Here is a 26,667-nt window from a genome sequence, read left to right as displayed (position 1 = left end):
CTGTGCACAACAACTTTCCTGATGCTGTTGGAGAGGTTTGGTTGGTTAACGTGTACTGGAACCCTGCCAAATACTCTATGGGAGATTTCAATTCTCTTCTGACTCAGATTCTTGATGCCTGCCTGATAGAGGGACACCAGCATGCCATTATCATTGGGGGCGACTTTAATGCACAATGCGTGCATGGGCAGGGGTATAATCTACTATCATGCACTCTGCAAGTCTCCTCCAAAAGTCTCACAAGGGTGTTGGCATGGGATACCTTCATGTCCAATTGGAACTTGCACCAACTGGAGGTTAGCCCAACGGCATGTCAACCTTTCTATACTTGGCATAGGGGTTCCTCGGTATCCTAGATTGATTATCTTCTGTCTCCTCTACTCTTAAACATAAGTGAAATGGACTTTCTTTCTAGGATTTGGGAGTAAGTGACCATTTGATGATCTACCTTAAGTTGAAGGCATCGGTCTACAATCACAATGTCTGTCGTATGCTGGTTCCGGTGGGACCACACAGAAAGGGCCTAACCTGTCGCTGGGTACGCAGTATGTATGGGAGATTAGTTCAATATCTTTTCCAGGATGACAGGTTGAGGTGGGAAGATGCTTGTGATGTGGGTGGGCTGTCCCTTGGACCAAGCCGTCTACCTTTGGATACCTGTATTATTGAAAGCATCAAGAAGGTATCCTTTGAGACGGAAATTCGAGGAAAAAATGTTTTCGAATGGATTGTGTCCTCCCACGTATTCCTCATTTTAGATATTCGTATCGTCAGCTTTGCTGCTTTGGAAAAATAAATTCCACACCAGAGGGAGATGTGCTCGATGTCATGGCGTCGACGTCCCTTGAGGGCTGCCACAGAGTGTTGACGTCATCCGTAGTATAAAAGGCTCGAGCCGCGCCCGTTGGCTTCAGTTCCGTTTTTCTGAAAGCCTTTGCTTCGTGTGTACGAAAACGGCACTTCAGTCTTTCAAGATGTCTTCTTCAACTAATCCTTCCACCCATACAACTGGCTTTAAAAGGTGCCAGAAGTGTGGGAAGAAAATGTCTATTACTAACCCCCATCGAGTTTGTCTCTGGTGCCTCGGTCCGGACCATCGAGTTGACGAGTGTGGTTCCTGTCAGGCTATGACAAACAAAGCTCTCAAGGAACAAAGAGGTAAATTGGCGGTGGGGGAGGAATCTTTGAAAGCCTCTTCGGAGAAAAATAGGGGCTCTGCAGAGACCAGGGAAAAGTCCCAATGTAAATCGAAGAAATCTAGGTCGAGGAGTTGGTCAAGAAAATCTTTGTCTTCTTCTTTGAAGAAGGCGAAGAAGAGGCATCGTCGATCTTTCTCTTCCTCTTCCTCGTCGTCCTCTGATACAGGGGTTACCACCTGTCCATCAAAACATGATTCACCTAAAAAATGGGAGGCTTTTATAGCCTCGATTATGCGAATCTTCGAGAACGTAGCCCAGACCCCCTCAAAGGAATCGCATGAAGACCATGCCCCAGCTCATTCTAAACATGACAGAGGAAGGTCAGAGACTAGACGCTCTAATTCTGGCGAAAAATCGTCGAGGGTGTCGTCGAGAGAAACCTTTCCGACACCTCATAAGAAGAGCAAGACAGGCCTAGCGGTGCATAAATCGAAGGCTACGCCATACAAAATGGCGTTGGATGACAAACCGTCATCGAAGTCTATGTCGAAGGTCTCCTCGACGCATCTGTCGAAGCCTTACTCAACGCAAGTGTCGAAGGTAGCGTCGACACCTTCCTCAACGGCACTTACATCTAAGGCTTCTTCTATGTTATCGAAGCCAGCATCGACAGTATCGACGCCATCAATGCCTTTTTCGAGGGCAACATTGATTCCGGCACCAATATCGATGCCTTTGGCGAAACCAAGATCAGTGCCTTCACAAACCACGGGTAAAAATGTTCACCCTGTGCCAAGAAAATACTTTTTCAGGTCTATGTCCTCTATTTATGAGGAACAATCCTCTGAAGAGGAGATTTCCCCTTTTGGGGTAAAATATGGCACAAGAGATGTCTTAGAAGAATTAATTGACCCTCACTCCAAAATGTCTGACCTCAATGACTGACTGAAAACAGCGAGTGGTATAGACACATCACCTGAGTTAGCATTCGATAAGCCTGGGAAGCCTGTGGGGGTGAAAGGGCGCGGGTGTTTTGCTGCGAATTGGGAGCCCTGGAGCCTGGAGTCTGCTCTTGCTGTCTGCCCCTCAAGCCCCACCCCCTCCTGGATACTGCTGCAGCTACTCCCCGCTAGGGTGGAAGCCCGCGGGGTGAAAAGGTGCGGGTGTTTTGCTGCGAATTGGGAGCACTGGAGCCTGGAGTCTGCTCTTGCTGTCTGCCCCTCAAGCTTCATCCCCTCCTGGATATTGCTGCAGCTACTCCCCTCTAGGGTGGAAGCCCCCAGGGGGTGAAAGGACGCAGGTGTTTTGCCGCGAATTGGGAGCCCTGGTGCCTGGAGTCTGCTCTTGCTGTCTGCCCCTCAAGCTCCGCCCCCTCCTGTATATTGCTCTAGCTACTCACCGCTAGGGTGGAAGCCTGCGGGGGTTAAAGGGCGCGGGTGTTTGCTCCCCCCTGGCAGTTCGCGGCCCGCACGGATGGAGGGAGCACTAAATCCCATGCACATTGCCTGCCCACTCAGTTGACACCCAACAGTGGGAGCTTGGAGGCTGGAGTCTGAACCGAGCCGCTGTACGCTGTATGGAAGCCGCTGCTGCCTGCAAAGGAGGTAACTCAGGAGATAACCTCCCCACCCCCTGCTGTCATTTCTGGTCCATTTTGTGAATATTCCCTGGGGGCCATTATGCTGGACCATCCTGCTGAAGACACTGGGGAAACCCATGCTCCCACACCCCTTGTGTTCTACGGCCCCGATCCTGGCCCGGGTCCAGCTCTAGGACCAAGAGCAAAATCAGGCTTCTAAAAAGGAGCTCGATATTGGGACCCAAAGTTGCTCCAACTGCTCATGGCGTGCAAGGAACCGTTCATGAGCTCATAGCACCCACAGCCTTCGGGGATGCTCACCTGTTGATCAAAGAAATCTCCCAATTCCTGGGCAGCCACAGGGCAGCGGACCTTTCCATTCCTGTACCGAACTTGCCTGCTGCAGTTCCCGAGCGCCAGCCAATTACCCCTGTTGCTGTGGCGAATGCTGCTTGCGTAACCCCCGTCTGCCCTCCCGCTCAAACTGCACAGCCATTACGAAGGTCTATGGAAGGCCTCCCATCTGCCCCTGACCGCCAGCCCCCCCCCAGGGCCATGGGGAGTGAGGGAGCACTTGCAGCTGACTCTGTATCCGACCCCCAGCCTTGCGCCTCCCTCCGAGCTTAACCTCCAGAAAACAAATATGAATGAGGGGCCATTTGCCAAGCTTCCACAATCCATTCTAGAGCAAAAGGGGCCCCTGCACCCAGAGGCCCCAGCTAGGTTGGCACCCTTAAGAGTTTACCCTTTCCCTGCCAAGTACGGCAGACCGTTGGAAAATAGGACCATATCAATGCAAAGAGTTCCCAAACCGCTCTCAAGGCGCCCGGAATCAAGGGAGGCACTCATGAACAAAACCCTACACTGGATGAGAACCACGGGGGGTGCTCTTTTTTGACAAAGGACCATATTCTTAACTGCGTCAGAATCTCTAAACGGGGGGAAGAGGACTCTGTTGCATTAAAACTCTGTGACTATGTAGTGGCCCTGGACATATTGAAAGCCTACAAGACCCGTCCCCATGACTCTAATAGTGTAATTGAACTGTCTTTTTACCCCGGGGGTCTTGGGCTTCCAGGATCAGTGTTGACAGGTGGAAATGCTATCCCCCTCGGGGGTAGAAGGTCTAATTGGTTCTTTCGTAACCAGTCTCAACAACAACAGGCTTCTGCCCAAACCTGTATGACTAGCTGAGGGTAGCTGTAGGACTCAGGCCCTCTGAGAACATTTTTCCAACACTGTCTCCTTTCTTGTCTGTTTCTCACTGGTGGAAATAATTTGTACTGTATATTTGTGATTGTTATGTATACTTTGATGGCTATCAGCCGAATAGAATTATGTTGATTGATTGATAAGCCTGACCCTGCTCATCATGCAGACTCTGCATATAGAAATATTATGAACAGGGTGGTTGAGTTCATGGGGTGGAACAGAAATGCACCCACTTATGAACAGGATGACATGATGGACATCCTCAGTCAAGGTCCTCAAAGGGATCCTTTTCTTCCTTTTCACATAGCACTTCAAAGGAAGGTTATGGCCGCATGGGAAACCCCAGAATCTGGACCAGCAGTGAACAAAAATGTCACTTGGCTATACAGACCTTCTTCTTCGGACCCTGACTATTTAACTAAGCATGCTACACCTGAGAGCTTAGTAGTCCAGGCGACTACATCCACTAGACAATCTGCATACCCTTCTATTCCCCCAGATAGGGATGATAAAATAATAGAGGCCTGGTCGCGAAAGATTTTTTCTTCGAGCAGTATGGCTTTAAAGTCAACAAATGTGACTTGCACCCTTGCAAGATTCACATACACCCTGTGGGATTGTATAAGTGCAGCGGCTGAACACATTCCAGAGGGCGAGGAGCGAGCCGGCTTCCTTGCAATTGCGAAAGATGGAAAGGTGGCTATGGGGGAATAGCTTCAGTCACGACTGGACACTGCTGACAGCATCAGCAGGTCCATGGTGTCTAGCACAGTGCTAGGCAGGTTTGCGTGGCTGAGAAAGTCGGGCTTTACATCGGATGTTCAGGCAAGACTTCTTAATATGCCATTTGACGGCTTGAAGTTGTTCGGGAGCAAGGCGGATGAAAGCTTGGAGAAGCTGCAGACCTCCAAGGCGGCATCAAAGTCACTTAGCGCCTCCATATGACAACCCCAGCAAGACTCCTACTCAGGCTCATCTTCTTGGAGGGGCCCTCCTTTTCGTTTTTTTTCCTCATTTGGAAGAGGAAAAGGACAGGCCAGGCGGACAAAGAAAATGTCCTTGGGTGGACGAGGAAAGGGTGCTAGATCAATCCCAGCAGCAGCATCTGTCCCCTCAGCCGCTGCTGCAGCCGCCGCAAAGCCACTCTGAGGCCTTGACCTACAAGACCCCAGTGGGAGGCAGGATCACTCAGCATCTGAACGTATGGCGGGGCATTATGTCAGATGCTTGGGCACTGGAAACAGAGCTGAAGGTTACTGCCTTCCTTTTCAAATAAGGCCTCAAAACCATCCAGCGGGATACAACTCTGTCAAAATTCCAGATCCGCTCCTGTTGCAGGAAATTTTAACCCTGCGAGAGAAAGGTGCCATAGAACATGTACCTGTAGTGGAGAGGAACAAAGGTTGGTATTCTCCATACTTCCTCATCCCAAAGAAGGACAGAGGATTGAGACCCATCTTGGCCTTAAGAAACTTGAACGAGTTCCTTCGGAAGGACAAGGTAACCCTTTCTCGGATCCTTCAGGCTCTCTAGCTACAGGACTGGCTCATATCATTGGACCTTCAGGATGCTTACTTTCATGTGCCGATCCATCCCAAGCACAGAAAGTACCTGAGGTTCGCGATTGGCAGTTCTCACTATCAGTTTAGAGTTCTGCCATTCGGGTTGACCTCCTCCCCAAGGGTTTTCACCAAGCTGATGGCGGTAGTGGCAGCGAGTCTCAGGAGAGGTGGGATTCATGTCTACCCTTAACTGGACGACTGGTTAATCAGGGCACTTTCACCCGAACAGGCCCAGAAACATCTGAGCATGACCTGCCACTTCTTACACAGACTGGGCTTCTCCCTCAATTACAAGAAGTCCCATATGATATCATTCCAAAGACTCCAATTCATCGGAGCAGTCCTGGATACTTCCTCGGGCAAAGCCTCGCCTCCGAAGGTGAGAGCTCTTCACATTCTGCAGATGGTAACAAAGTTCCATAATGCCCAGCATCTACCGGCCTTTGATTTTCTGAGGTTGCTCGGCCTCATGGCATCCTGCATTTTTCTGGTGCCAGAGGCCAAATTGAGAACGAGATCCCTTCAATGGGCCCTCAGGACTCAATGGTCCCAATTTTTGGGGAATATGTCAGATCTTTTGCAAGTTCCGGCCAGAGTGGCTCAAGATCTGCTATGGTGGGCTTGCAAGGACAATATTCTCAAGGGAGAATCTTTTTGGCAACCACGGCCAGAGATAACAGTAGTGACAGATGCCTCACTCACGGGTTGGGGAGCCCACACCAACAATCTGAAAATCAGCGGTCGTTGGTCTCCATCGGAGTCCAAACTACATATCAACCTTTTGGAGCTGAGGGCAATCAGACTAGTGCTGAAGGCCTTTCTGCCCTCTGTACGGGGAAAGAATGTCCTAATAATGACGGACAACACAGTGGCCATGTACTACCTCAACAAGAGAGAAGGGGCGTAGGGTCACTACCACTGTGCAGAGAGGCAATGCAGCTCTGGTTCTGGGCAATACAAGAAGGAATCTCTCTGTCGGCAATTCACCTACCCGGAGAGCAGAATACAGCGGCGGACGCTCTCAGCAGGCAGAGCACAGTGTCCCACGAGTGGGAACTAGCTCGGGAAGTCCTACAAGAGATCTTCACCCTGTGGGGAACCCCGCAAGTGGATCTGTTCGTGTCCAGTGTCAACAGGAAGTGCGAACTGTACTGCTCAAAGGAATTTCCTCCATGAGGAGCTCTTGGGGACGCGTTCGTAGTGGACTCGGAATTTCCACTCCTAGACGCGTTTCCTCCAGTCCCTGTGATTCCTCATGTAATCAGGAGGTTGAGAAAGTTCAGGAAAACCATGATCCCAATTGCCCCGGACTGGGCCAGGAGGACATGGTACCCGGACCTTCTGGACTTGTCCATCTGCCCTCCAATGCGTCTTACACTAAGAGAGGATCTTCTCTCACAAGAGGAAGGTCGGGTTCTCCATCCAGAGGTCAAGACACTCAGCCTTCATGCGTGGTTTCTGAGAGGTTGAGATATAAGGATTGGGACCTCCCGGACGGCGTAATGGAGATTTTGCTTTCGGCCAGAAGGCCAGCAACAAAATCTTTGTACCAGTGTCGTCGGAACAAGTTCAGTAACTGGTGCAAAGATAAGAATGTGGATCCTTTTCTATGTGGTACACATATGGTACTTTCTTTTCTGTTACATTTGGCCTATCGAGGCCTCCATATTGGTAAATAAAAGGATACTTGGCTGCACTTTCTATTTTTAACCGCTCCTCAGAAGAGGTATCTTACTTTAAAATTCCAGTGATTGTTCAATTTTTAAAGGGTCTCACTAATGTGTACCCTGCAGTCCCTTTTCTAGTCCTTGTTTGGGATCTAAATTTAGTACTAAAATGTCTTACATGCATTCCTATCGAGCCTTTGCATTCTTGTCCGCTAAGGCTTCTCACTTTGAAGACAATCCTACTAGTGGCTATTACATCAGCCCGCAGGGTGAGTAAGTTACAGGCCCTCTCTTGTAAGCCTCCTCACACCATATTTCATATAGACAAAGTTATACTTCAAGTCAAACCTTCATTTCTACCGAAAATAGTCTCTGACTTTGACTTGTCTCAGAAGATCACTTTGCCATCTTTCTATCCTACCCCTCATGTAAGTAAGGAGGAAGAAAGACTTCACAGGCTGGACCCAAAGTGGGCTCTCAGCTTATACATTTCTAGACTGGCAAAATGTAGGCAAAGTGACCAACTTTTCATTGGATACACCGGCCACAAATTGGGCCTGACAGTAACGAAACAGACCTTATCCAGATGGATAATTCTAGCAATTGGAGAGTGTTAAAGAATGGCAAGTAAAGAACCTCCAGATGGGCTAAGAGCTCATTCTACTTTTTCTTTCTCCAAAGCAGCAAATCTGACCATATGAATATCTAAAATGAGGGATACGTGGCAGGAACATCCAATCGAAAGAAAGTTACAGTTGGTAAGTAACTTGTTCATCCCTACCTCTTTGACCCCACAGTTAAGGCTTAAAAGGGGCCTAAACGACAGACTATAAGGTAATCAATGGGTCACAGCCTTTCTATGGAGGAGTTCCTTAGATTTAAGAATCAGGATTGTCAATGACATAGAAATTTGGTTAAATCTCTAAGGTACAGTCTTTTTCTAAAGGATCATCAATCTATGCAGGGGACCCTTTTGGTCATGTATTAACAAGAATACGGAGGTAGTCTCTGGTTCTGAGGGTCATGTTATACAGGAAAATACTTGGGTGACCTTTTATCTTAAAAAATGTAGTACCCCGGTAGAGTTTCCTTATTCTTCAGAGTTGCTGGACAAGCACGTCGATGATGGGGCCGTGTCCATGGGAACTTAAGCCATCTACGGTCCTCAGCCCGATTGTCTTCCACCTTTTTTGATTAAAAGGGATCCGGTTGCCTGGGCCCATTTTTTCAAACCCCATTTTGATGTCATCTATGATTCGCATATACTCCCCGCTTCCTGGGCCCAGTCTATTATTCTCCTCATCTATAAAAAAGGGTGACCCCAATGACCCGGTAAATTATAGGCATATTGCCCTGCCCTGATAGATTTGTCCAGCAAAGTTTTTTCTATTCTGCTTTTAAGAGATTTGAATACCTTCCTGGGTAAATCCAATACTCTATCCCATTTTCAAGTGGGATTTCGACAACAAAAGGGCACTTCTCTCAATGTTACTCTGCTGAAACACCTGCTGTACAGTGTAAAGACCTCCCAGGGTGGTAATGTTTACATGGCCTGCCTGGATTTGTCATCGGCTTTCGATTGTGTGCTCTGGTCGCAGTTGTGGGATAAATTGCTGAGGCTCAATGTACTGCGGAAACTAGTTCAGCTAATTGATTTGCTATTTCAAAACCCAACACTTAGAATTCGGCTGAGCATCAAAGGTGTTGTCTTTAGGCTGATTCAACTTGGGGCTTAGACAAGGGTGCACCCTGGCACCGATGTTATTTAATCTTTACTTATGCAATATCCTGGATCTATGGCACACATATGATGTAATATCGGTAAACCTGGGCCATTTGAGACTTCATTGGTTGGCCTTCACCGACGATAACGTCATATTTGATAGGACTCCACATGGTCTCCAATTGAAGCTCAATATCTTTTATTCTTATACTCTAATGAATCATTTGGTGGCTAATAGTCTAAGTTATAGGTGGTGTTATTTCCAGCAAAATCAAGCCAAAAACTATGTGGTGGTCTTTGGGGACAAAAAAGGGTCGAGTTAGTGTTGTCTCTCTGCTACTTGGGTTACAATCTGACCAATTCATCATCTATAAATATGTGGAGAGCTATGTTGAAAGACAAAATGGCACCTTTGCTTTCCCATATGAAGCGGATTCTCAGAAAACTGTGCAGATTTTCCATTCTTCCTGCTATAAAATACTATCTGGGAAATATTGAGCCAGTGCTCTTATACTCTTTGGACATGGCTTCTGTAACTCTGGGTCCTTGTTTAGATTCTATGCAGGGGTTTCTTTGAAAGAGTGTGTTCGGGCTTTCTGGCTGTATTCCTAATGCAATCATTCACCACAAACTAAATTTGATTTCTTTAAATGCCAGACTTCAGTGGAAACAGCTATCAATTTCCCTCAAATGTGTGTCTCATCCACCCAATTCCCTCTTATAGACATGCATCAGATGGTGACAAACTGTTCTGTAAAATCTGTAACCTTATTTAGGGATAAAATGCGTTGTCTGTTTGAGTGAATTGGTTCATCTGAGTTGGAACTGTCTGGCAGTCCTGAGGCAGTCAAATCAAACTTGTTTAGAGATGACTGGAGAATGACTCTGGAATCTTTGTCATCATATACATCTTACCAGGAGTATGCTAGGTTTTCTCGTAGGATGGGTTATTTGGTGGGATATCTCAAATGTTTCCCTTGCAATACGGCACGAAATACATATCCCTGATTCAAAGTAAATCAAATTCCCACATGGGAGAAGGATAAAAAACTGGTGTATGGAAGCTTCTGAAGATGAACCGATTTTGACTTGTCGTTTTTCCAATTGAACCAATAATATGGAAACTTTAAAACATTGGGTTATGGATTGCCATTCTCTAAGTCCGAGTAGATCTATTTCCTTCTCTACGGAATTGAATGTTTTTTCCTCGGAATACTCCAAGGAGTTGCTCTGGTCCCGACTTATGTGGTGCGAGAATCTATCTCTAATCCTTTCGCTTGTTAGCTTTTTAAATTCTATTGATCTTACTTAGATGTATTTTATTTGCAAGGAAATGATGTATGCTGCGTGACATATGTTTATTTTCTTTTTTACTGTACTAATTTGTGTGAGGTTTTCTGCAAACCAAACAACAATAAAAAAGAAAAAGTTGTCTTTTGTGCGTGTTGCTGCAAACCTTGGTACATTTTTCCTTGTTGTGTCTTCTATATTTTACTGCAAGGAAAATATTGTGGTTCCAATTTTGTGTGTTTCGGGCACTTTGGGTATTAGGGGCTCACTTTGCATGCTTTACTAACATCGAATGATCCATTTTGCAATCTATAGATTGGCTTCTTGTGCATTAGTTGAATGTCAGATTAGTACAAGACTGTTTTCTTGTTCTTTTATTGAATGTCGATAGTAAATAGTTGTCTTGGTGCTTGGAGGTGTTTAGCTTTATGTTTGATCGATCTCTGTAAATACGCTCTGATACTTACATTTTTTTATTAATTTTGCTCTTTGTTAATCTGATGTTTTATTTTTGTATCTTTGAATATATTTTATATCTGAAATAAAGAGTGAATGAATGGCTGAATGATGTCCCAGTTACGGAGAAGCCCTCTTCAATGTTGCTATTGGTGATTGTGCTCACTATCTTAATAAAGAGCAGGGTCGCTACTTTAATACTGCTGTTGCTGCTTAGGACTTACTATTGTACGTTTGAGGCTGTAATGCAGTCTGCTAGCTTCTGCCAATGCCTTTCTATTTGTCTCTTGTTTCCCAGATGCTGACTACATCGCCTGCCTGTTGAACAACCGTACAGAAACCCATGCTGTTGTTAGCCTGTCTCCACGGTCTGCTGGGAACACCACTCAGGAATCCTGTGCCGCCCACTGCTTCACCGGTAACTGGACACACGGCGCACTGGACCATCATGGACGGTGCTTGTGTGGTAACCAGCTGTCCCCCGAGACCTCCCTTGGCTGTTTGCCGATGTGCACTGAGGTCTCACCATCAAAGCACTGTGGCCCATCCCTCATCCCAACTGTCTTCCCGTCGCAACTGGTTGTCCTTTTGGAGCCACTTCACAACCCTTACACCGTCCTGGAGACCATCACGCTGAGCGTAAGTGTGATTCTCTCCTCTGGCAACCTCCAATGGGATTTCGGCGATGGCACAGTGATTTCCAACACCACCATGGTTGTGGCCTTCCACCAGTATATTCTGCCTGGGCACTACAATGTGACAGTCTCTCTGTTTGTTGCGAGTAAGGTTGTCTCAGCACAGACCGTGGTGGACGTAGAGGCTCCGCCAGACTGGGTTGACCTGCAATGCCCCTCACCAGTGATGGTCAACACCAGCTTGGACATCAGCATCAAGATTTTAGGAGGCAGCGTCTTGTCAGCTGTGTACAGCATCACCAACGAACAGGGCGAGAGAGGTGAGCCTGAGTTAAGAAAAGGTACCATAGGGCAGTTTTAGGAGACTGTACAAAATTACAGTGGTCGGAAAATGAGGGAGGAGCGGGTTAATGACCAATGTGTAACCACTGTCTTCGTAATGTGCTGACGTATTAAAAAAAACATGGTGCTGGTTCACTTATGAAAAAGTTGTTTGCTCTATATTTTTTTAAAACGTTTGGTTTCATACTAAGGGCCTGATTCACAGAGCGATATCCTATGGGATTGCACCATTATAAAAGGCATCTGTGATTCAGGCCCTAAATGGTGTTTATTTTCTCTTTAGTTTCTTCAATTAAAACCACGCCCCAAATCCCCCCTCTGGCCCTCCCGAACTACTGTCGGCTCTGACCCCGAAAAGGCACTCGCTTACCATGCAGAGCCTTCCAATATCCCCCTCTATAAACAAAATGTTTTCTTTTAAAATGTCTTTTTGTTCTTTACTGCACCTGCTTTTTTTCTATTTCAAACCAGGGAAGTTTTTGCCTTCTGACTTCAAGCGTTAATATCAATTCCTCAGCCCATACCCGTTGAAGTAGCACTAAAAAGGTCTGTTTTGACAGCAAAAACATAGCGTTTTTGATGCAGGCTTTTTGCAAGTTTAGCACTCTTTAAGATAGACTACAAACATACAGGTTCAAATTGTTTGCCTCAGCAATAATCAGGATTGTTTTTCTGTAAGTTGGCCAATTAACTGGACACCCCCTTGCATGTAGGTGTAAGGAAGAGGCAGTGGTTGAAGGTGTTCAGAAGGTAATGTATTATCTGTGCAGTTTCAGTGCACCATGGGTCAACTAGCACTTTAGCTTCACTCACTCAGGACTGACTGCAGGAAGGAGGCGTGCACTGTGCTGTGACTATGGGCCTCAATCTGGTATTGTCAACCTGCTGAAGAGTAGCCTTCAGTTAGGGATTCGGGATATGCCCAGTGAATGTGTACGAAGGAAATGTACATACAATGAATTTGAACATTTCCCAATTACTTTTTCCTTTGCTGAAAGCCAAGTGGATTTTGCTATTCGGTGGTTCGGCGAGCCGCCGAAGATTATAAAAAAAGGGACGCTTTGACTTTTTGCACTGCTAACTGGAAAGTTTCTGCCCCTTTTTCGTTTTTGTAAATATATATATATATATATTATCAAACTAGAAGAAACAAAGTACACATGCAATGTTTCAGCTACTTTTAAAACCAATTAGCATGATTTGTGCACCCTAATCCCCAAGAGTAACTTCTAACTCATATACTTAATTTCTCTAGTCTAGTAATACTTTGTAAAGTAATGATTACTTTAAAAAAGTAACTAGACTGTTTTTATGAATCTGCTAGCATCATGTTCCTTTAGATTGAGAAGCATGCTTTATTGGTGATTTTAAACCGGAGTGAAGGCCATTATTGCTGAAATTTAACTCTGACACGTTTATCTTTCAAAATGTATTTAAGTACAGGCTTTTTTAATGTTTTAATGCAGTTTATGTTTATGGTATGCGTGAAGAGTTGGCTTCTGCAAGGGTGTAAAAGCCTGAGCTTGTTTGATTTTTATTGATGATGCAGGCAATTCTGTCACTGAAAAGGGGGGCCACTAATAGAACTCTCCTTTCACAATTCTCAAGGCCAAAAGCATAGCGGACTCATGTACCTTTTGATGTGGCCAATCTCATGTTATCTTCAGCACCTGCTCAGCACTGGCAGCAGGGCAGGTTCAAAGGTCACATATGCATTCCTGACAGCTGTTAGAACACAAATTTCCAACAGTCAGAGTTGGCCTTTATATCCACTCCACCTCTGACTCAAAACATGATTGTGTGCCATGGTCAGCCTGATGACATGTAAAACTGTAAATATAAGCCTTGTTTGATTATGATGTGATAGCTACTGAGGTCACCAAATTATACAGCCACAGCCTTTGGACATCATACTAGTATCAGCTTTGTGAGCAGTGCTCTTCAGTCAACCTTTTACAATAAGTAGGACTCTGAAAGGGTATGATCTTCCTGCCCCATGGAAATAATGGTTCTGGCTAACTGAAACATGAAGGAATCCCTCTGTTGGTTCACCCTCGGCAAGTGGTAGTGTTGGTTCGGCCCTTTCCTATTCTGGGGTTAGTCAAGATTTCCTCTTCCACAATTTCCCTCCCCCGAGGAAATACAAACTATAGTAATCTGGCCCCTTGGACTCTTGTGGACCCTCAGGAAATCGCTCCATAGATCACAGGGCCCGCGTGAACTTTCATCTGCCTTATTTGATTTGATGGGCATAATGGTCCCAAAAGTCTATAAGGGTTATTCCATCTCTGCTCCCTGAAGAAGAATCATAGAAAACCAGAAAACAAATTGTTCATCCCAAGCAAAGTCTCTGGTACATGTGGTCACTATGCCACACTCAGCCTTTAAATAAACTGAACTTCCTTTCTACGAATAGTCTTTCTGGGTCTTTCCTCTGCATCACGCACCATCTCCTGATGACACCAGGTTCCCACGAGTGGGGTCCTGTCTTTTGTTGGGATTTTAAAAGTGGGGAAAAGCATCCTTAAGATTAAGCAGGCACTAAAACCTTCTTGCAGCAGTGTCCATAGTGTCTTCACAGTTTCTGTCAGAGGTGAGGTAGGCTAGGAGGATCGCTGCATGCATGTGCAGGTGGTACACTGCTCCTCTACACCCGCAAATTGATAATTTGATACTGTCATCCATTCCCTCCTTAGTCAAACTGGCGCTCACTAATTCCTGGAAACCATCTCTAGGCACAGGCCCTGACCCCCTGACTATCTGTCAACCAACCTCCTCCCCTTTACACAACAACTTGTTCCTCCTTGTTCCTCCCACTATTTTTGGACAGTGGGTTGACTGGCGTTCTCTCACGCTCTGTCTGAGGCTGGCCTTACTTCTCCATTGACCTCCCCATACTTAACTTCTCCTATGGTCAACTTCTCCTTTCTTTGAGCTTCTACTGCCTGCTACGGTGGTGCCCAGCACTAGCCCGCTCTGTACTCTTTCTTCCTTATCCCTCGTCTGCTCCAAGCTCTGCTTGCTACTCTAGACCTGAGCATTCTTCTGCAGCCTCTCTTCTCCTACTTCATGTTCATTTTCTGCTTGATGTTCTCCTCATCCACTGTCATCTACCTTCCTTCTGTTCTCTGTGCTGCCTTCCAACTCCTTTACTGTCCAATCTCCCTGCACCTCAAACTCTCTCCCAACTTCCTCTTTTGAATGGATTGTGTCCTCCCACATATTCCTCATCTTTGATAAACTCCGATATCCTGCTTGCAGCTCAGAAACATTTTACAGCAGAGGGTCGCCATTGCATCGTTTTCGCCAACCTCCTGTCCCTCGACGGCCTCTCTCTGCTCTCAAGTATGACGTTGGTGTCAGTATAAATAGCACGCACTGCACCCATTGCCTCAGTTCTGCTTTTCTGCACAGCTTGCTTGAAACGGTTCACTCTCCTCAGTGTTCATCTTTACAGGGCACTTCGAATTACTCAATGATGTCCACGTCTACCCCGAAAACAGGATTCAAAAGATGTACTGATTCTGGCTCCAAGATGTTGATAACAGATCTGCATAGAGTATGTCTTCGGTATTTGGGAAAGGGCCATAAAGTCGATGACTGCATCTCATGTCAATCGATGACAGTGAAAGGCGTTAAAAGAGAGGATGGGGGAAACTCGTTCTGGGCAGGCCTGCCCCCAAATCCTCTTTCGACCACTCCGTCGAAGGTTACATTTTCGAGGTCGATCCAAGAAACACAGCAAACATGCAAAGCGTTCCCGGTCAAGGTCTTGTCACTCTTCATTGTCCTCGTCGATGAAGTCCAGAAAGAGATGCCATTGTTCTTGATAGACCTCTTCAGATTCCACGCCCAAGGGAAAACGGATAAGCTTTCCTAAAAAACAGCTTCTAAAGCCGAGATGGAAGAATTTCCGACAGAAAATGTTGGAGGTATTTGCAAAGGCGGCAACATCTACCCCTTTGGAGGAGTCAAAAAAGACATCCGACACCATTGCGCCACGTCAGGCCGACAGGGTGTCGACAAAAAAGACTGTTCCTGCGCCAAAGTGCCCGGACAGAAAGGTGTCGAAGGTCCCTTCAGCGGCAATTGTGGACTCAATGCCTCAAGTTAAGACTCCGTCTTCACTCCAGTCTGTCCCTTCGAAGGTGTCGACGTTGTCGAAACCTTCGACATCATCATCCAGCTCATCAAAGGTTTTTACACCACAAACAAAGAAATACTTCTTTAAGTCTATGAGGTGGAGGAAGAGGAGTAAAGCCATGAATTCGGGTTTGGCCTGGATAATGTCACACCTGGGGCTCCAGAAGAGCTCATCTCAGAAGAATCTAAGATGAGGGACCTGGTTGACACACTTAGGGACCCTAGTGGGCTGGACATTTCTCCTGAGGAGGAATTTGGTACACCTGGGGGATTTGGGCATGCTGATGCATCATACAGATCTGTAATGTCAAAGGTCATAGATTAGATTATCTTGGATGGGGTAGAGCTGCTGTGGAGTTTGAACATAATGATTTAATTTACATCCTGGATAAGGGTCCGCCAAAGGATCCCATACTCCCATTGCATACAGCAGTCAAGAATAGAGTTCTGGAAAATGGGAGGAAACCATATTCCATCCCTGCAGTGAATAAAGAGCTCACCCAAATATATAGGCCTTTCTCTATTGACCTGGAGTTTCTCTACAAACATCCAAGCCCGGAGAGCTTTGTGGTACAGGCAGCCACCTCTACCGCCAAGGGGGCGGCATACCCCACCATTCCGCCAGACAGAGATGATAAAAACTGTGAGTCACTCCATGGCTGCCAGTACTGTTCTGAGATTTGCTTGTTTGAGAAAGTCAGGTTTTGCACCTGATGTGCAGTGTATACTTTGAGATATGCCCTTCGAGGGCTCACAACTTTTTGGTTTCAGCGTGGATGAAAGTCTAGAGAAGCTGCAAACCTGTAAGACTGCCGCTAAATCTCTCAGTGCTGCAATTCGGTAGCCACAACAGGGTTGATCATCTTCTTCTTCCTCTCAAGGTTGGAAGTAGGCATTTTGACATGACAGTGAACTCTTTTTAGTTCCTCAGACATTCTGACAGATTCCGTGATTCCTTACTAGAGGTAGGGAAATCCCTCTTAGGGTTAGGGAGATAGGTTTCATCTATACTTTTTCCTGAATAAAAGTATTTGCCAATCAACATGCCACCATTGTGTCAGACTCGTATGTCTGCACCCTTAAAAGCTCCATTCCCATGATTCTTTTGGAATGTAGCAATTGCTGCCGAATGACGGGCTAATATCAGATTACATTTGGAAATGTGTTGATCCCACAAGCAATTGCGGCTCATCATAAGTAATCACACATTTCAACTTGTCGGATCTCAATTGAATCAATGTTCTCATTATTTGTGTTGAGCTTTGTTTTACATTATTCATTAAGCCTAAATAACTGTTTCTTTAAACCCTGCATGGTTTTTGAAAATAAAACTGTCATTTGCAAACAAAATAATAGATTTTTTTTTGCTGTTGCTAGGATGATGGCATCAGGTGGGCACAGATAAACTATAGTTTATCAAATCATTATTAAACAAAAAAAGGATGGAGCAAGAACACATCGTTGCCTAAGGATATATCTTCTTTTCATCCTTTATTATGTTTTTATAAGTGTGCATTCTCCAGCATGGGATCTGGCATGGATGTTTGTCTAATCGTTCGAGCAGAGGTCGACTACTGGCAGCCTGAACCAGCTGTCAGCAAAAATCACACTACATCGCGGATCTTTCATCGAGTTTCGAGAAAGACCAGGCTTGGGCCTACTTCGCGCCTTTCCATCATGATCGAGGAGAAAAGATGCTTCTTCAAACTCTGGCCAAAATGTGGATTGAGGCACGTGCACTTAAAAGATCGACACCATAAATGTCTGTATTGCCAGCATCCGGACCATGATGAGGAGGGATGCAAGGTCTGCTGTGGATTTTAAAAAAAGACAAAGAAGGACGCTACAGAGAGTGCCGACCACACCGGGACAGGCTGCCAGCGTGGCTCAAATTGGGCAAGGCCTCTGACTCTGCTTCCGGGCTTGGTCATGCTTCCCTCAGGACCGGCCGGTCCCAAGAATAAACTCCCTCAGAAAAGAGGTTGAGATCCTTTGAGGACACTCCGCCAAAAGAAGGCAAGGTTGCACGTCGTTGATCCCACTGGGTTTGCCGCTTCTGCGGGTCCCAGCTCGGGAAGGACAACCACTTCTATGGCAAGCCTACCAGTGAGGGGCGCTCACTCTAAGAGAAAGTCCTTCACTCCTTCAAAACTCTGCTTACCATCGGCCATGAAGGAGAGATACAAAGGTGGCCCTTCGCTGTCCCCCTCAGTGCATGACCACGTTGATGAAGGCTCCTGCTACCACCCCATCGACGACCACTACTTCTTCATCAAAAGGGGGACTGGCCATGAAGGTGGTGCCCACAGTTATGGAGATGGCTGCCTCCAGGGTGTCCCTACCGCCATGGCGGGAAGTGGCTGCCGTGGCTCAGGCGAAGGCCCCTGGAATGGGGACAGCAGCCGATCCTCCTCAGAAGTCTCCAGAGAGGGGAAAGAGTATGGAACCATGGGCTACCCCATTGAGACCGGCACAGATTTATACAAGCTCCGATGAGGGTGACAACAATCTGCCTGAAGACTATTATTCGGACCACAAAGGGGGTCCGGGAACCGTGTCTGTAGGTGGGTTACCACGCGGCATGCCTGGTCCTCCACCTCGCCAGAAAGGCACACCAGTCCGGAGCCTCCACCTCTCATTCCTTCCATGCATCAGCCCAGAGACATGTCTTCGGACATTCTGACCACGCTGCACACGCTTGTATCAGTAGTGGGAAGTGGCAGGCACGGATCCGGCAGCTACGGCAACGGACACCAACAAAGCTGATGACTTCGTACCAGCTGAGAGGGACCCAGTGGGTGCGGATGAACCGCACAGGGCCTCTCTGCTGGATGAGGTCGGCTCCTTCCACGCGATCATGTCCTGGGCCTCTTAACCTTTCCAAATGGCGCCGGAGGAGAGGAAAAAATATAGGATTCCTTTACCAGCGTTGTGAGTCCAGACGGAAGACCATCATGTCCGTCCCCTTGCTAGACGATATGTGGGATGAGGTCCTAGCCCTAATGTAGAATCTGAGCACCGCCCCACCCAAGCAGGGTAGGCTCGAGAAGAAATACAGAGTTCCGGACTTGGCCCCCAAGTGCCTGAGGTTACAGCCTTCACCTGACTCTATGGTCTCAGCCTCAGCCAGGAAACAAACCTGTCGTCCTCGTCCATGGTGTCTCTGGACCGGGAGGGGGAGAGGAGGAGAAGCTGGAGACTTTGGGGAAAAGGATAATCTATACTGCTTCTAACACCATTACGGCCGCTAATACCTTGTCCCTTTTGTCCCGCTATGATTGGGAACCATGGTATAAACTGGTCCCTATTTTGGGCGTCTTACCTGAAGACAAGAAGGTAGAAGCTCTGGGGCTGTTCCAGGAGGGAGAAGTAGCCTCTTACCACGCCATCACAGTGGCGGTGGGCATTGCGGACACCGGGTTCCATCAAATGGGCAACAGAGTGTCTCTTTGTCGGCAAGGATGGCTAAAAGCCACCAATTCCAGACCAGATGTTCAGTCCTAAGTCATTTGATGGAGAGAACCTATTATAGCCGGTCAGATAGCACAGCGAGTTGAGCGTTTGTTCTGACATCCGTGCGCAGCAGGTTCGAATCCCGGCAGGGCCAACTCAGCCTTTCATCCTTCTGAGGTCGATAAATTGAGTACCACGCAGTGGGACAATAATAACAACTGTAATTGCAGCGCTTAGATACCTGCGGGTTTGTAGTGCTATATAAAAACTAGTTATTGTTATTATTATAACTCCATCAACGAGTCTCTGCACATCATCAAGACTGACATGGAAATGGCACGTTCACTGGGTACCCTGCAGCAATGTCGTTCATCCCTCTTTTCGTTCCTCGAGAGGAAAGCCCAGAAAGTCCTCCAAGGGATATACCACCCCTTATCGGCAGCCTTCCTACTCCATGACTCAAAAGGGACTACAGTGGTCGCTCACAGGCATACGGCAGTGGAGGACAGCATTGGTGCCGACCGCAGGGCAGCGCTCCAACCCCAAAACAGGCCTGAACCGTTACCATGTCATAAAAACTATCAATAAATAACTTATGAAATTTTAATTAATAAAAAATAACGTTTCTTTTCTTTTTTCATGCGGCGGGGGTCCCCCCAAACTCTGTTTCCCTGTGCTAAAAAACCCACCCCAAATCCCTCCCCTCAAGATGTAACCCTTTGCCTCACCGCCACATATATTTTCTTTACAAAATGTGGTATTTGTTAATTATTTTGAATTTGTTATAATTGTCATTCGTTATGAATTTTTTGTTATATTAACTATATATCCCTGAACCTGCCATGGACTCGGACCCCCACTTGTGCACCCGAGTGTTCTACATCCGGAAGCAGGACGGGACGCGCTCTCTGGCTCTCTCCAGGGAGGCCCAGGATCTGTGGCACTGGGCCATTCGTCAGGACATGTTTCTCGTCCCTTTTCACCTGGCAGGCAGCAAGAACGGGAGGATAGCTCAGCGGCAGCGTGCGCGTCTTGGAAGCAAGACGACACAAAGCAACAACAGGATCGATCCCCGGGTCCGCGCTTAGAAACCTCTGGGTGTTTAAGCGCATTATAAATACGTAACTAAGACATAAGAAAACACAATTACGCAACTAAGAAAAACAAACAATTCCTGTAACAGCGCCTCAATGCCTGCGGGCTGTGTGAGCGCTTTATAAATGTTAAATAAATAAATAAACACCATTGCCGACTCACTCAGCAGGGAGCTACATTCTTGCCACGAGTGGGAGCTTTGCCAGGACCAAGTGGATCTTCTATTCCACGAATGGGGTCAACTTCAAATTGACCTTTTTCGCGACGGGGACGAATTCCAAGTGTCAGAAGCTCGCCAGCAGGTTCCCACAGCTGGGGAGCATGGGGGATGCATTCTCGTTCCTGTGGGAGGGACTTTTCCTATACGCTTTTCCTCCATTCCCAATCCTGCTATGAGTGATTAACACACAGGATGATACTCGTCGCTTTGGCGTGGCTGCGACAAATCTGCTATCCAGACCTGCTACGTCTGTCGGCGGCTCCGTCCATCAGGATGCCACTACTTCCCGATTTTCTCTACAGAGAGGGAGGGGCGATTCTGCAGCATAACCCAGCGTCGCTGAACCTCATGGCCTGGCTCCTGCAACCCTAGAATTCGGACATTACTGACCAAGGCCAGAGCCTCTTCAACCTTGACGTGTTACAGCCATAAGTGGAAACGTTTCTCTGTGTGGGGCCTGCCTCTGAAGATTACCCCTCTGCATTTCACAGCCCTGCAGCTCATACCATACTTGCTTTACTTGTTCAAGGCTGGACTGGCTCACGCCTCTATCAAGGTGCACCTGGCCGAGCATATTACCAGTTAAACCGGGTAGGCCTTCCCTGTGGTCGCACAGACTCGTCAAGGAGTGCCTCAAAGTCCTCCTCAAGACTTTTCCACCAGTGAAGGCTCCTGCCCCAGCTTGGTAACTCAATGTGATCTTGACTAAACTCATGGGGGCCGCCCTTTGAGATGATTCATCAAGCCCCACTCAAGTTTCTCTCATGGAAGACGGCCAGGTAGGTCGGGGAGATCCAGGCCCTGTCTTGCAACCAGTCGTATTTGTCCTTCCACGCTTCAAGGATGGTACAGCATACATGTGCCACCTTTATGCCGAAGGTGCCATCGAGTTCCACCTCAACGAGCCTTTAGTGTTGCCTGTCTTCTTCCCAAATATTTTGTCGCCAACAGAGAGGGCCTTGCATTCGCTGGACATTGCTCGTTGAAGCTTTACGTGGCATGCACAAAGGGGTTTCTGAAAACTTCTCAATTTTGGACCTATGAATCATGGAAAGGAGGCTTCCATCATCTTCAGATGGCTCTCCAGCTGCATCAGGCACAGTCATCGGCTGGCTAACTGACCGGCTGAGAGCCCATTCCACCAGAGCCGTTGAAACAGCGATGGCGTTTATCTGTGGTGTGCTGCCGCTCGACATCTGCAGGGCTGCTACGTGGAGGTCCACGCACACGTTCACAAGGTTCTACTGGATCGACAGGGATTCCAGGGAGGAGTCCCGGGTCAGCCAAGCGGTGCTACGCAACCTGTTCACTTGAGGTGAGTCTGTTCCAGGGGTGAGTGTTTTTACTTCTGTTGAGCCTTGCCACGTCCTGTGGCTGTGTATGTATACTGCTATGTGATCTTTATTCATGAGCATGTGAATCCATGCCAGACCCCTTGTTGGAGAAGGAACTAGTAACTTACCTGTAACTCCTGTTCTCCAGCATGGGTCTGGCATGGTGAATACATGCGAACCCTCCCACCTTCCCCTCCGTGGCTCTTCTTGGTTCATACTGCCACTTTATCTGCTACCCAATCTGAAGATGGCCTCCAGGGGTGGAGTTTAGGGAGAGGTCTGTCATTGGACAGGGGCAGTATAACCCAAAGGAAAGTAATTGGCTTAAAGGAGAAATACAGTTTTCAAACTAAAGGGAAACTGTTTTTATTTATACCAAGGATTCCCATTCTGACGATGGAATATTCATGAGCATGTGAATCCATGCCAGACCCATGCTGGAGAACAGGAGTTACAGGTAAGTAACTTGTTTCTTTTTTCACTCCGTTTCTTTGTATCCAAACTCCCCAAATCTTTCAGACATCTTACAAGATTTCTTTTTGCCTCAGTACATTCCTTGTCATACCACACATCTTTCTTTACAGTTTTCCTTGTAATTTCTCTTTTTGGCTTTGTAGGGAATGGTTGCAATTCTAACAGTTTTCCTTTTCATTTCTCTTTTTGGCCTTGTATGGAATGGTTGTAATTCTAACATTATTCCATTATACAACGAAAACAAACATTAGTGGAGACCCCAGCGCCCTTCCTAATTTTGGTAATGGGTTTAATTGTTGGATTATCCAAGGAATCCCATTTTAGATGTTTTTTTTGTATTGCCAGTTAACTGCATCACATTGTGTCTACTTGAAACTTAAACATTAGATTTAAAAATATGTATCAATTCCAAGATCCATGGATAATGATCGCTCTCACAACTGGGGATAACTGAAAAACTTTTAGTTAGGGACCATGCTGCTATATTTATCAATACATAATCAATATGGCTACTGTGGTAAGTCAGACCAAAATGATGGGTATCCCCTTCATCGTGGGCATCAGGGAAATAACCGTTAAGTAAACACAAGGGGTGACGCCTCACAGAACTATAATTTCTTTCAACTATTTCATGTTCAGGACTCAAGACAGTAATGAAAAAATGCAATGGGTCAGTGTAAGCTGTTAATTCATTATAAAAACTGTGTGTTTTATTTTAAGATATGCATTTAAAATGTCAAGAATGAATTACAAATCCTTCTGAATTTCTTCTAAACAATTCATATTTCTAAAACCACCTTTTCAATACATATACAATTACAAAAAGCATACTTGTATTATAATGTGCAAAAGAAGAAGAGCATACTTGTGCAAATACACATATGAAAACATATTAGCTATTGTCTTGCTGCAAATTGTAGACTGAAAATCTATACCATTCTTTATCACAACCCCAACTCATTTCAAGTGTAAATCCATCTTCCGTCTTGGCTTGGTCTGGCTGGTGCGTGACTCTCACCCAATTGTTTTTCCATTCCTTTCTCTGTGGTTCAGGCCTCAGCCTACAGTTACAGTTGAAAAGCAAGGTCTATGTAAATCTCTGTAGAAGACGACTCCAGACCCTCTCATCAAGGTTCTACTTAGCTCAAAATGTTTTGCCTTTAGTTGCAATATTTGTTCTTGTAGTTCAGTAAGTTGTAGTTCAGTCACTTGTGTGTCACAACAGGATTTGAACCTCTGGTTCTGTGGTCTCTCCTGCTAAACCCTCCAGGGTATTTCTATATTTCTTATCTGGTTAGGTTTCTTGGTCCAGCCTGGACCTTCTGATTCTGTTGCATGTTACAGGTATTGTGATTCTCAACCCTACATGGGTCGCACAGTTTCTCAGCCCTGGCAGGGCTCTCTGGTCTTCAGACCGTCAGATTATCTTGGGTCTCTTACCCCCCTGTGGGGATAAAGGTTCATCTGTCCAGGTTATTTCAGTCTCTCTTATCCTCTTCTAGCTCTTTTTTGACTATCCGACCTAACTGCTCATAGGCGTAGTACAATGCTCTCACCCCCTCTAGAGGTACTGGGTCTCTCAACTTGTCATGGGATATTCATGCTGTGATTGTCAACCCTCTGTGGGTCTTTCAATTCCTCAGCCTTGGCTGGGCACCCTGCTACTTAAGATCATCTGGTTCCCATTGTTCTTTTACCCACTAGTGAGGTCTTGGCTACAAGTTCACCTCTCCAGGGTATTTTCAATCTTTCTGTTGGCCCTGCATAGTCTATCCGGTCTAACTGGTAGTAAGTGTAGTACATTGTCCTCACCCCTTCTATCCTCACTGAATGCATGCTTGCAATAATGTTCTCACCCCTTCCAGAGGTACTGGGTCTCTCACCCTGCCGTGGGCTATTAGGGTATGCATGATATAAAGTCCTCACCCCATATCGGAGTGCCTCTGAGTTTCAGCACCCTCCTCCCATTCCTTTGTAATGGCCGCATACCTATGTTTTGGTGGCATTGTTATTCAAATTAGGCTGTGGCTGTGGAGATGCACCTGTGTGGTCATCGGCTCTCTAGCATCGGCCCCTTGGTTCTGCGTTGTTGCTTGGGTGCACTGTGTCTCCGGTGGCTCGTTCTCTCGCTTCAGGAGACCTAGGATCGTTGGCGCTCTGCCAGGATCGGCAGTGTTCCATGGGCTCTGGTATTCCTCTGACCACTACATTTTTGATGTGGTCCTGCCTCCAGGATCGACCCACCCAGTGTTACACCATTAAATCCTGCTGTTCGCTGGCTGACTCATGCTCACTCTCTCCCTGCAGGTATGGTCTTTAGGCGGTAATATCCTACTTGCCCTGTCCCTTAGGGAGTATATTGGGTAGCAGTGCCACCTCCCTAATCCCACAGGGAGTGGCTTCCTTGTTGAGAATGGACAAATTCCCTGTATTTGTCACACTACTTTAACCAGAACTGCAGAAAGTTGGTTTTGCTGGACTGTCATCTTGGAATCTACTGTTACATTCTCCTCATCCTGTATCCCATCCATTAAAAAAAAAAAGTTTAAAACTTGAGGTCAAAATACCCTATTACAAAAATTTGATATTTGCCTACACATTTCAGAAGAATTTTAATAATGTGCTTTGTTTTTTTGAAAAGTTAACATTCCAATACCTCTGGAGGGGTGAATATGAACATTAATCATATATTTCTTTGTTGTCTTGATCTCCCTCCTTCCCAACTGGTTGGAGCTGCCTGCATCCGCAGGAGAGTTGGTAAAATCTGGCTCAAAAAGATATTTGCCCCTTTAAGAACTTTAACATGATGGGACTATATTGAGTGCGTGCGTCCTTCCATGCGCCAGTCCTTCCTTTCAACTCTACGTCACCAACTGCCCACACCCAGTTCCAATCATCATGCCTACGTCCAATGCCTGGGGATCTATTACCCAGTGAGTTTGTGTGTCTTCTGTAGTGGAATTCACACGAGGTCTCTGCGTTGTCGTCTACTTTTCATGTCACAGCTGGGCCAAAGGCAGACTGAAGGCGACCAAAGACTTTGCAAGGACCAGGAAGGAGGCCAACAGCGGTAAGAGGGAGACAGTACCTGCAGGTGGGATACGTGTTTCGGCACCAGCCCTTGTTACCCAAGTGAAGACTGCCACCCTAGTTCTGGGGTCTGTTCTGAGGTCTTGACATGACTGTTTAGGGGGAAACCTTGGGCGCTTACACCTTCAAGTACCTCTATTTGGGAAAACGTTAGTACATTTTGGTGGGAAAATGTTAGTACCTCCAGGTGGGAAAGTATGATACCCCACAGTGCCAGAAGATTTGTTCACTCCAGACATAATCACTACCGTACCGGGATAGAGCTTTTCTGCCTCATAAATCAACCATATAGGCAAGATTAGCCATAAAGAGGCGAACACCTCAATGGTTACATCGGTATCGACTGGTTCCCCTGTGACTGCATTGGTACCCATCTCGGCTACTGCAGTTGAATCTTCTAGCAAGGAAATCTTCTAAGGACAGGGGAGCGATAGCGGCGTCGGTACCGGAAAGATAGAATGAGCATATCAGCCTCATTTCGGACTCTGAGGATTTAGATCCGTCAAATTATTTCACAATGCCACCTGGGGAACTTTCTGGCACTCCAGTGATGCCTAAGATGCCAGAATATTTCCCTAATTTTCTCCTAAGATTGAGGAGACTTTGCTGGTACTTACTCAATTGGCTCTGCAATTGTTATTGACTAATATACAGGTACCCAGATCTGTTGTGTTCAACATTTAAAATCCCGCTGACCAATCATCTAGGATTGATTTGTCTACATCTCCTTTGAGACATGCTGACCGAACCTTTTCTGGAAGTCTTAGCTCAACATATTAAGGATAGGAGCGGGTCTCCTGAACCTCCTCAAGGAGCGGATCCCACAGTGCCACTCCATTGCCAACACCATCTACAGTTGAAGGAGAGGGTGCTGCCCCTTCTAACAAGAAACAGTAGGCGTTGAATGGCACGGATTCAGAGTCCGATGACGACAAGTCATCTGTTTCTCCTACAAACATTGTCCATGACATCGTGACAAAGGCCATGCGGGCCTTAAAGACAAACCTTAGAATGCAGAGGTTTTTGGGAAACTGCCTCCTCAACAGACCAAGTCTCCATTGCCTATGGAGTTGTCTTTCATGGAACAGGCTTTCAGTCATTGGGGTAAACCACATTCTGATCTTCATGTGTCCAAAGCTTTGGATGCTAAGTACAAGGTCCCTAAAGCGGAACCCTTTGTTCTGATGGGAAATCTACCTGCACAGTCTTCTGTGGTCTCTGCAGCTTTAGGTTCTAAGGATAAAGGTCCTGCA

The 26,667-nt window shown here is 46.5% G+C and overlaps 1 protein-coding gene across 1 annotated transcript in view; it reads left to right on the top strand.

Moving 5' to 3' along the window:
* Window positions 1-26,667, top strand: part of PKD1 (polycystin 1, transient receptor potential channel interacting) — a 1,742,473-nt gene that overhangs the window by 226,140 nt on the left and 1,489,666 nt on the right. The window contains exon 5 of the mRNA XM_069647332.1: window positions 10,927-11,583. Coding sequence (XP_069503433.1) covers window positions 10,927-11,583 — 657 coding nt within the window. The remainder of the gene's footprint in view (window positions 1-10,926; window positions 11,584-26,667) is intronic.

The sequence above is a fragment of the Ambystoma mexicanum genome, chromosome 2q (assembly GCF_040938575.1).
Source record: "Ambystoma mexicanum isolate Mex_15411 chromosome 2q, UKY_AmexF1_1, whole genome shotgun sequence".
NCBI lineage: Eukaryota > Metazoa > Chordata > Amphibia > Caudata > Ambystomatidae > Ambystoma > Ambystoma mexicanum.
The sequence above is the reverse complement of the archived record's forward strand: the minus strand, read 5'-3'. Positions and strand labels throughout refer to the sequence as shown.